This window comes from Camelina sativa, chromosome 14, assembly GCF_000633955.1.
Source record: "Camelina sativa cultivar DH55 chromosome 14, Cs, whole genome shotgun sequence".
Taxonomy (NCBI): Eukaryota; Viridiplantae; Streptophyta; class Magnoliopsida; order Brassicales; family Brassicaceae; genus Camelina; species Camelina sativa.
The window spans coordinates 15,448,829-15,459,612 of NC_025698.1; the positions used below are offsets into that span (position 1 = coordinate 15,448,829).

The following is a 10,784-nucleotide window of genomic DNA, read 5'->3' on the forward strand; positions in this document are numbered from 1 at the left end:
TTCCGATAATAAAAGAATAGACTTCTATAGTGGCTATTTTTGGATTTGACCAAAATATAAAAACATTGACCGTAATATTATTGATATAAAATTAATTAGTTGACTGCAAAAGAAGTCTACTAGTTAAAAAATTAAAATGTTGGTCAACCCCAAAAATGACCACGACATACTGCAAACGAAGTCAACATTCCTGGAGACTTCGTACGTAGTCTACTTGACGAAATTCAAACTTGGTCAATTGCAAAACTAACCACAACAAAGTTTAGTTTTTCTAGTTGACGGATAGATGAAGTCTACTTATCAGCTAGAAGTCTACTACCAAGTCAATGGTTTGGTCAATTGCAAAAATAACCAGAGTTGACTGTAATCGAAGTTAACTTGTTGAAACTTCCTAAGAAGTCTACTCTGTTCTATGTTTTGAATTGCAAAACTGACCAAAAATTAACAAAGGAAAGACAACAAAAGAAGTTAACTATCCTAGTAGACTTCATCCGGTGTCTACTTTATTAAATTGTAATTGCAAAAATAGACCACACAAAATAGACTTCAAGGGAAGTATCTTCATAGAGGCTAGTTTATATCTAAAATGTTGACATCAACAGGAAGTCGTCATAATTTGAAAACCAATTTATTGCAAATTGGTGAATAATTTTTAAGATTTTCTTGTTACCCTGTATTCTTTGATATATGTTATGTACTAGCCTCTATATGTTTTTGAAATGATTATATATTATACATATGGAGAAATCAAGTTTTTGGTTTTCTTAGGCAGTTAGGTCATTAACTTAGACTTAATTTGGAAGTCAACGTGTTGGAGTTCTGTGTGAAGTCTGTATTGATAACAAGAAAAATAATCTCAGTTTTAGAAAACCAATTCCGGTTTATTTGAAACAGTACCAGAAAAATATAAAGAAACCGACTTCTCTGGCAGACTTCTTTACCAACTAACGTCAAATCAATTAAATCAATTTAAACCTTGTAATGATTATGTCGACGACTTCTCTGGCAGACTTCTGCACGAGAAACTGAACCGTCTGCAAGTCAATCAAATTAATTTAATATTTGTAATAATTATGCTGAAGACTTATCCGAAAGACTTCTTCAAAGAATGTAGAATTCTATAAGTATGAAATGAAGTGATACAGAAACTTTCTAAGAATTACCCAACCGTGAATGAGTTCAGTCTCCAATACGTCTCCAATACTACAATGAAGTGTATTCTTAGCTATTAATTGTTACACTAATTTTTATTGAAATTAAAAATTTCTAGAATTTTTTTTCAGTTTTTCTATATCAATCTTGGTTAGTATTTTTTAGAAGATCACACTACAAAAAATATAGGCTTTGTTAGCACTAAAAAACTGTTATCATACGTCATTGATAGCGAATTATCAAACGCTATCTTTGCTCCAGCTATAATAGGTCACCCCATACAATAACACTTTTTTGTATGCTATCGTAAGTTGTTTTATTAGAGCGTTAATTCGAATGCCTTAATATATTTTCTTGTAGCACATGTTTAATGCTGTTCTATGTAGTGTCATAACACTATTATTTGGCTATATGAATATTTAATTCGATTTGTATAATTTCTTCTATTGAATTTTGTTTTCCAAAATTTATTTAATTGGATTTACATATAAAAATACATAAAATTATTATTACATTAACCAAACACATCTTATTACATAACATTCCCAAGTACAATAATGGCCGACAAAAAAAAAAACACTAATCAAGAAAACAAGAAGTAACTCTTACACAAGAACTTAACCATTCAAAAAAGACTTCTTCCATTCGTTTCCCAATCCCATTCCAAGTGCATATCAGCATATAGCTCGACCTAGTTGTGTTGCTAAATATACCTCTGCATAAGTCAACGAAACAAGAAAATCACTATACCATCACAAAAGATTGGTTGATAAAAGTCCAATTACATATTACATTAACAAACGAATCCAGCATTTTGTATAGAGTTTACAAGTATACACAAGCTCATCATCAAGGTAAGATCCAAACATATCATTTATGCATACTCACCGCTAAGTGATTCTTCAACACCCTTTGACTTCAGCTCCTGCTTTCTCAACGACTCCAGGCACATGAAAGTGATATTAACCTTTAGTCCCTTCCCTGTAAAAAAACAGAACACATGTAAGTAAGAAAAAAACTTGTATATGAAATTAAATCAAAATGCAGTAGCAAACAAGAGAAACCAAATGGTGATGGTGAACATGGCTAATGATTTTGACCTATGTCTTAACCTAACGGTCCCCTAGTCCTCTACCCACCTTAAGCTACTTAACAGCAATGCGGCTATTGATTAAAACCCTCCTTCGCCGAGTATGTATCGCTTAAATTCTTCAGTTATGTCCATTAGCTCTTCATAGGTGAATAGCCTCTGAACACTGTCCACCACAGCTGAATCTGAGACAAAGAAAAAAACTAACACAACTTAACTACAAACCAAAAATCTGAATATATAGCCAATCAGATTTCATAATCAATAGATAAACATATCAATTCCATATGCAGAACTTAAATTAAGGTTTACTAAAATAAAGTATCACGAAACAAAAATAAAAAGAAGCAAACCTTGGGATTGTGTTTAGCATTCCTCGCCTGCAAAGCAATGGCTTTAAGATCAAGCTTGCTGGAAATATATACAAGAGACACATAAGAGAACTCATTGAAGAGTAGGAACAATCCCAAAAGGATGCTTAGTAAGGTCAACTGATCAAAGGTCAATAACGAATAATAATAATCAGAACATCAAAAATTCCTGAACCAAGAACAAGAAGAAACCTGTTCACCAGCCTCAACAATGGCAAGTAGATCTGCACAACATCAAAAATTAGATCTTTTTAATTAAAATCCAGAAACTGCATAACCAAAACCAAAAATGAATCTAAGTGAATAATGGATAAAATTTACCTCGTTTATAGCAGAGTCTGCTTTTAGTGGAATCGAGTATTTTGAGAGACACTACANAACGGTCCCCTAGTCCTCTACCCACCTTAAGCTACTTAACAGCAATGCGGCTATTGATTAAAACCCTCCTTCGCCGAGTATGTATCGCTTAAATTCTTCAGTTATGTCCATTAGCTCTTCATAGGTGAATAGCCTCTGAACACTGTCCACCACAGCTGAATCTGAGACAAAGAAAAAAACTAACACAACTTAACTACAAACCAAAAATCTGAATATATAGCCAATCAGATTTCATAATCAATAGATAAACATATCAATTCCATATGCAGAACTTAAATTAAGGTTTACTAAAATAAAGTATCACGAAACAAAAATAAAAAGAAGCAAACCTTGGGATTGTGTTTAGCATTCCTCGCCTGCAAAGCAATGGCTTTAAGATCAAGCTTGCTGGAAATATATACAAGAGACACATAAGAGAACTCATTGAAGAGTAGGAACAATCCCAAAAGGATGCTTAGTAAGGTCAACTGATCAAAGGTCAATAACGAATAATAATAATCAGAACATCAAAAATTCCTGAACCAAGAACAAGAAGAAACCTGTTCACCAGCCTCAACAATGGCAAGTAGATCTGCACAACATCAAAAATTAGATCTTTTTAATTAAAATCCAGAAACTGCATAACCAAAACCAAAAATGAATCTAAGTGAATAATGGATAAAATTTACCTCGTTTATAGCAGAGTCTGCTTTTAGTGGAATCGAGTATTTTGAGAGACACTACATCAGCTGCGGTAATACCGTCGGCGGCGTCAATATCATTATCGACATCGTCGTTCAAATTCCACCAGATTTGGCTCTGATCTAGCCGCCGCCACAATCTTCAGATCTGTCAAAATAATAAGCCACCCACACATTAATACACTGATTAACGAGAAACAAACAACAAAGTATCAAAAAGAGAGACATATGAGAAGACAAAGAAAAGAAGAAGACATTACCGTTTAAAACTCGAGATTAGGGTTTGGACAGTTAAAAGGTCGATCTCATGTTTGACAGAGAGAAGAGCTGTAAATGACGAAGATGAAGAAGAAAGGTGATTATGATGATGATTTGATGAGAGACAGATTTGATGATTTGATGATGATGATGAGTTGATGATGATTTGATGACGAAGATGAAGAAGAAAGGTGATTATGATGATGATTTGATGAGAGACAGATTTTTTCTAGAATCGCTTATCGAGAGAGAGAGGGGCAGAACGTGGAAGAGGAAGAAATAAAGTTATTAGGGTTAGGGTTAGCGAAAATTAGGTATATATAACTCGGTTAATTAAAACCGATCGGTTATATGCTCTGCCAAACCGAACCGAACCGGAAACCGAATTACCAAATTAATTTCGCCGATCGGTTTGTTGATCCTCTCACAGATGCTGCCAAAAAATCGAATATCTCGGTTTAATCGGTTTGGTTTTCTCGGTTCTGACCGAACGCCCAGGATTATTAATAGTTGATGACATAACAAAGTCAACCACCAATAGTCTACAAAGAAGTCTACTTAATCAAACCCTAAATCAAATAATTTTAATCTAATCAGTCTTTCATCCCTTAATTTGACTTGTTTATATGTAAATTTATTTTATTCTATTGCAGGAAGTCTATGTGGTTATTATTTGGTCAATAGGTTTATCAAATTATTTTTTATAATTTCTTTAATTAAAATTTAAACTATAATTAAAGAGTAGACATAATTTTATGTCTTCTAGTTGACGTCAATTGGAATCTCCCTTAAATGAATCTATTGCAGATTTCTTCCGGGTTACATCTGTCATTTCGGCTTCTGTTTTTTTTTTTATCGTAAGGGAGTCAACTGTAATTTCAGCATCTTTAGTGGTTATGTTTCTCGAAAATCGAAGATGGAATTTACGATTTCATTCAAATGCAATTAAAGGTACAAAAATGCAATTGTTCCATGAAAATTTGAAACTATTAAACATTTTTGAAAGGATTATTTTCATTTATCCTCTTTTTTCAATACAAACACAAATAAACGCTTAAAATTCAGTTGAAGTAATATTTACTTAAAAAAATCAATAAACATATTTTTGACTGCTCGTGGAAAAAGTTAATATTAAGGTAACTTCAAGATACGTGTTCTTTTGTTTGATATTACGATCAAATAAATCCGATAAAACAAAAGAAAGGAGATAAAGAGATGGTGGCAGCTTTCTTTATTCACTGATCCGTGATTGAGTGCAAAGACAAATTATAATAATAACAGTTTTTTTGTCGTAAATAATAATGACAAAAAACAAAGTTAAAATAATGATTAAATTCACTATTAAGTCAACTCCAATGGCTTCCCCACCACCGCACGTTCGTCTCTCTGTCCACTCATTGACTCCATCCATCTCACCACCTTTTTCTCCTCTTATCGTACGCCTTTTTTTCTTTTTACACATTTCGTGATGGTGTGTGCTAACTTACTTTACTTTCCACCTCATCTCATTAACGTGCGCCATCTTTTTTCATATCATTACCCTATAATTATTTTCCCANTCTTTCTTTTTACACATTTCGTGATGGTGTGCTAACTTACTTTTACTTTCCACCTCATCTCATTAACGTGCGCCATCTTTTTCATATCATTACCCTATAATTATTTTCCCAAATCATTCTTTCTTTTTGCCAACTTGCTAATGTAACTTTTTTATTTTTTTTTGGTGTGTGGTTGTCCTTATCACAAAGTGTCAATGACATCACACTTTTTTCCTCCCGTCAAATACAACTTTTATAATAATTTTTTATAGCAAATACATATTTTCTAATTTAGAAATTATATTTATTTCCCTTATCAAAAAAGTCAACTACATTTTACATGAGAAGTTAACAAACTTAAACTGTATTTAATTTGTTGTCAACTAATTTGAAAATTACAACCATGGTCATATATAAAACAAAGAAAACTGTAAATTAAAATGTCTTATCATCAAAATTACACCAAAAACCAAAACTAATTTGACATTATGTTTATACACGTGGCAGCTGGATTTTATGTTAAAATAAGTCGTCGGTGGGCCCGGCCCAATACAAACAGTTAGAAAAGATGCCAAATAGTCTGAGCTGATAATGAACGAAACGTCAGCGTTTTTAAGACCGAATCCAATTCTCTATCTGTGTGTGTATATATATATTAATGTAAAAAGATTATATACGTGTGGTTTTGTGTTTGAAAACACATACACACATGTTCTTCGTTGCTGCTTCGTTGGGTTAAAACACTTTTTTGTTTTTCTTGCTTTTGCAAAAGTCAAAGCTACCAGAAAGAAAAAAATAAATAAACAAGGTTTGTTCCTTTGTTCGATTCTTTTCTTTTAGTTCTTTTCGTTCTTGTTTCTCAGATCTGTATGTTCTTGATTTGTTTCTATATATGTGTTTGTTTGCGTTTTGAATTACTGGAAATTTACCAACTCTGTTTATGTTTCTTGACTCTTTATCTCTTCTCTTTAGTTTATGATTATTCTCTAGATTTGAAAACATTTCTTGATATTTTGTCTCTATCTTTGATCAGTGACTAGATATTGAAACAGGATTGTTTGTTTCTAATATGTTTTCTTCGATCCAAATTCAGCCAATAAAGATGATTTAGGAGAATTTGTCAAGATTCTGTGATCTACTTATAAATAAACCAAAGAGTACTGTAGAAACATGAACATAATGATGTAATAATTTTCTATCTTTAGATGAAGTTACTAAGTGGTAATTTTACTTTCAGCAAAATGGAGAATCTACCTCCTGGTTACCGTCCCAATGTTGGTGTTTGTCTAATCAACTCGGATAATCTGGTAAACATTTCATCATTTATTTAAGCTCCTCTGATTAATTACTTTTTTTTGTCACTTGTATTAGTAACTGAGTTGATTGACCACAATTCTGATTCACAGATATTTGTAGCTTCGAGATTGAATGTTCCTGGAGCATGGCAGATGCCACAGGTGTGTGTTGCTCATCACTCTCTTTGAATTTTTGCTAATTTTTTTTGCCCTTTGTGTTAATCTAAAATATTCATGGTGTTATACTTTTGTTGCTTAGAGAAAATGTAGATGATCAACAATTTGATATAGAATCTTGAAAATATGTTACTAGATCGACGAACTGAAACTGTTATCTCTGCTTTGTGGTTATGGTGAAACCTTGAGTATTCTGAGTTTTAAAAGGTCACTAAACCGAGGATATTAATTACAGGGAGGCATTGAAGATGGGGAGGATCCAATGTCAGCAGCCATGAGAGAGTTACAAGAAGAAACTGGGGTTGTTTCAGCTGAAATCGTCTCTGAGGTCGCTTTTTCAAACGCTTGATACAATGCTAGAACCAATATGAATCAGAGAATTTACAAATTTTTTTGTTCTTCAATGTCTTAAACAGGTCCCAAATTGGTTGACATATGATTTCCCACCTGCAGTAAAAGCAAAGGTTAACCGACTCTGGGGTGGTGAATGGCATGGTCAAGCACAGAAATGGTAAGTCTTCGATACTGCCTAGTTTCTCCAAAGAAGAGAATGTGGCTCATTGTTCTGAAACTTAATGAATTCCCACACAGGTTTTTAGTGAGACTGAGAAACGATGAGGACGAAAGAGAGATCAATCTAGCAAACAACGAAGCGGATTCAGAGTTTGCGGAGTGGAAATGGGCGAAACCGGAAGAAGTGGTAGAGCAAGCAGTGGATTACAAAAGGCCAACCTACGAAGAAGTCATCAAGACTTTTGGTTCCTTCTTGAACGATACAGGAAGAGCTGCTAAATGTAAATCAGCCAAGTGGTAATATATAAGAAACACAACATCAATGTTTGTCTTTTTATAATTTTTGTAACTGTTGTTTTATCTTTCTTTGGAGGGTTCTTTTTAGTAGAACCCTCTAGGGGTTTCTCTAGGGGTTTCTTTTACTTTTCATTTTTGTAAATTGGTTGGTTATTGGTACTAGAAGGTTTTGGTTTTTTCTTTTTTTAACATGGGGTCATTGTAATAAAATCTTTGTTTGGATTCACAGAGAAATGACTTGTGTATGTGTTTATATAACTAAGTGTAAAGAGAATTCTAATGTTTTTAAATTTTGTAGTAGTTACTAGTTAGCACCATGAATATAAAGCTCTTTGTTTGGAATCTAATAAGTGTAAAGAAAAATTCTAAAGGTTTAACATAACAAAAGTGGGAGGTAAATTAACAACCAAAGGTCCAAAACATTCTGAGTTACAAAACAAATATTTCAATACACAACAAAGGAGATAAAACTTCAACAAAACCAATTCCACTTAAACAAATTCTTTAAAAAGCTAAACTAAAGAGAAAGACAGAGAGGTAAATGATAAATAATGGTTCACCGGATTAGTATGAATTCACTGGCAAAGCTGCTCAACAGCGGTCACGATCTGAGCTGGTTGAACCACGGTCCACTCCTCTAATGTACCAGCGTAAGGTGTAGGAACGTCCTGAGAAGACAAACACATCACCGGAGCATCTAAATAGTCATGAAAGTTCTCGTTGATGGCAGCTGTAAGACTTGCTCCAATCCCGCCGGTTCTCATACACTCCTCCACGATCAAAACCCGGTGTGTTTTCTTTACTGAGTTTCCGANTAGAAGGTTTTGGTTTTTTCTTTTTTTAACATGGGGTCATTGTAATAAAATCTTTGTTTGGATTCACAGAGAAATGACTTGTGTATGTGTTTATATAACTAAGTGTAAAGAGAATTCTAATGTTTTTAAATTTTGTAGTAGTTACTAGTTAGCACCATGAATATAAAGCTCTTTGTTTGGAATCTAATAAGTGTAAAGAAAAATTCTAAAGGTTTAACATAACAAAAGTGGGAGGTAAATTAACAACCAAAGGTCCAAAACATTCTGAGTTACAAAACAAATATTTCAATACACAACAAAGGAGATAAAACTTCAACAAAACCAATTCCACTTAAACAAATTCTTTAAAAAGCTAAACTAAAGAGAAAGACAGAGAGGTAAATGATAAATAATGGTTCACCGGATTAGTATGAATTCACTGGCAAAGCTGCTCAACAGCGGTCACGATCTGAGCTGGTTGAACCACGGTCCACTCCTCTAATGTACCAGCGTAAGGTGTAGGAACGTCCTGAGAAGACAAACACATCACCGGAGCATCTAAATAGTCATGAAAGTTCTCGTTGATGGCAGCTGTAAGACTTGCTCCAATCCCGCCGGTTCTCATACACTCCTCCACGATCAAAACCCGGTGTGTTTTCTTTACTGAGTTTCCGATAGTGTGGAGGTCGAATGGTTTTAGCGACCTGATGTCGATAACCTCAGGGTCATACCCTTTGTTCACCAGAGTTTTTGCTGCCTGCATCACATGGTACCTCATCCGCGAGTAAGTGAGGATGGTAATGTGTTCCCCTGGTCTGACCATCTCAGCTTCTTCAAGGTTACAGATGTAGTCTTCGTCTGGGATTTTCTCTTTGAGATTGTAAAGCAGAACGTGTTCGAAAAGAATCACAGGGTTCTCGCTTCTTATGGCGGCTTTCATCAAGCCTTTGGCATTGTAGGGAGTCGAGCAAGCAACCATCTGGATCCCAGGGATGGACTGGAAGTAAGATTCTAACCGCTGTGAATGCTCAGCACCAAGCTGGCGTCCCACTCCACCAGGCCCACGGATGACAACAGGAATCTTGAACTGACCACCGGATGTGTAGTGAAGCATTCCACAGTTGTTGGAGATTTGGTTGAAGGCGAGGAGGAGGAAACCCATGTTCATACCTTCAATGACAGGTCTTAGACCAGTCATGGCGGCTCCAATGGCCATACCTGTGAATGCATTTTCACAAATAGGAGTATCGAGAACCCTGAGGTCGCCAAATTTATCAGCAAGACCTTTGGTAACCTTGTAGGAGCCACCGTAATGGCCTACATCTTCACCCATAACACATACATTTGCATCTCTGTCCATCTCCTCTTCCAAACCTTCCTGGAGAGCCTCGAAAAGCAATAGTTCATGTCTGCAAGTTCATATTTATGAAAGGCATCCGTTATACTCGTGTTGTGACTTAAAGGACATCAACATGACAATGAATACATCAAAGATACAAGAAACAATCAAGGATTACTTTATGTGAAAATAGAAACAACACAGATCCCAAACGGAAACAATAACGATAGAAAAGAAAAGAGCACATGATTTATGGAAAGTCTCATGAATTGTGAACGTAACGCAAGCCAAACCAATTGCAGAATACACGTTAATGTTATTGTTGGTAAACTGAAATGTTCTGAGGAGATTAGCATGTGTTCATGGGAAATAAACTGAATGGTTCACTCTAAAAATCCAGCATGATAACGAAAACTAAAGGCTTCAATAGGAAGATTAGGAAGCAAAGACATGCAACACATTCAGCTTTTGCAATCACTATCAATTATAGATTTCAAAATAGCATCTCTAGAGACCTATATAGCTATATCTCGTTCTTTTCTAAATCACCACACTCAATAGCATTAACATGTAACAAAAATAAGGTACACTCTCTCATAATTCATAAGTATTGGCGCACTATATGTTTTCAAAACAATAAGGCATTGATGAGATCTAATCCGAGAAAAAAACAAACCCAGTGCTCGCAGATGTCTCCGCCTCCTTCGTCTACAAAAAGAACAAAATCTGTAAATCGTTACAGATTCAAAAAACGTAAAATACAAAATCGAAAGACGAAATGCATTACCACAACAGCAGCAGCATTGGGAATCAATTTCTGAGAGTGACGAACTGTGAGAGAAGAACCAAAGCTCTTCTTCTTACTCGCTTCAGATCCAGCCACTATATATCTCTGGCTCCTC

The 10,784-nt window shown here is 34.7% G+C and overlaps 2 protein-coding genes and 1 long non-coding RNA gene across 8 annotated transcripts in view; 1 reads left to right on the plus strand and 2 right to left on the minus strand.

Moving 5' to 3' along the window:
* LOC104741602 lies at positions 1,643-4,198 on the minus strand. 2 transcript variants are annotated; one of them, XR_002035061.1, is made up of 7 exons: positions 3,932-4,198; positions 3,660-3,819; positions 3,531-3,562; positions 3,321-3,378; positions 3,017-3,152; positions 2,041-2,133; positions 1,643-1,867 (listed from the first exon to the last, which is right to left on the minus strand). It is a non-coding gene; the product is annotated as an uncharacterized LOC104741602 (long non-coding RNA). The 2 variants fall into 2 exon arrangements; XR_760334.2 differs by lacking the exons at positions 3,017-3,152; positions 3,321-3,378; positions 3,531-3,562; positions 3,660-3,819; positions 3,932-4,198 and adding exons at positions 2,292-2,427; positions 2,596-2,653; positions 2,806-2,837; positions 2,935-2,990.
* Positions 6,147-8,007, plus strand: LOC104741604 (nudix hydrolase 25). 4 transcript variants are annotated; one of them, XM_010462487.2, is made up of 6 exons: positions 6,147-6,275; positions 6,705-6,774; positions 6,874-6,924; positions 7,175-7,267; positions 7,356-7,450; positions 7,531-7,773. In XM_010462487.2, the coding sequence occupies exons 2-6, from the start codon at positions 6,709-6,711 to the stop codon at positions 7,751-7,753; spliced, it is 528 nt and encodes a 175-aa protein (XP_010460789.1). In that variant the 5' UTR covers positions 6,147-6,275; positions 6,705-6,708; the 3' UTR covers positions 7,754-7,773. The 4 variants fall into 4 exon arrangements, with proteins under 4 accessions (XP_010460789.1, XP_010460788.1, XP_019091500.1 ...); XM_010462486.2 differs by lacking the exon at positions 6,147-6,275 and adding an exon at positions 6,302-6,624; XM_010462488.2 differs by lacking the exon at positions 6,147-6,275 and adding an exon at positions 6,318-6,334.
* Positions 8,122-10,784, minus strand: part of LOC104741605 (pyruvate dehydrogenase E1 component subunit beta-2, chloroplastic) — a 3,383-nt gene continuing 720 nt past the window's right edge. The window contains exons 2-5 of one of the 2 annotated variants that reach the window (XM_019236329.1): positions 10,670-10,784; positions 10,559-10,590; positions 9,190-9,952; positions 8,122-8,534 (exon numbers count right to left, since the gene is read on the minus strand). The exon at positions 10,670-10,784 is cut by the window's right edge and continues 1 nt beyond it. In XM_019236329.1, coding sequence (XP_019091874.1) covers positions 8,325-8,534; positions 9,190-9,952; positions 10,559-10,590; positions 10,670-10,784 — 1,120 coding nt within the window. In that variant the 3' untranslated portion in view covers positions 8,122-8,324. Of the gene's footprint in view, positions 8,535-8,776; positions 9,953-10,558; positions 10,591-10,669 lie in introns of those variants that run through there. The other variant, XM_010462489.2, reaches the window with a different exon arrangement.

What these genes read in the sequence shown, in the direction of transcription:
- LOC104741604 (XM_019235955.1), top strand. Translation starts at nt 6,673, where the DNA reads ATGAAGTTACTAAGTGGTAATTTTACTTTCAGCAAAATGGAGAATCTA. An exon ending in GAGCATGGCAGATGCCACAG is followed by an intron (nt 6,925 to 7,174) that starts GTGTGTGTTGCT and finishes TATTAATTACAG; the next exon opens with GGAGGCATTGAAGATGGGGA. An exon ending in CAGCTGAAATCGTCTCTGAG is followed by an intron (nt 7,268 to 7,355) that starts GTCGCTTTTTCA and finishes TGTCTTAAACAG; the next exon opens with GTCCCAAATTGGTTGACATA.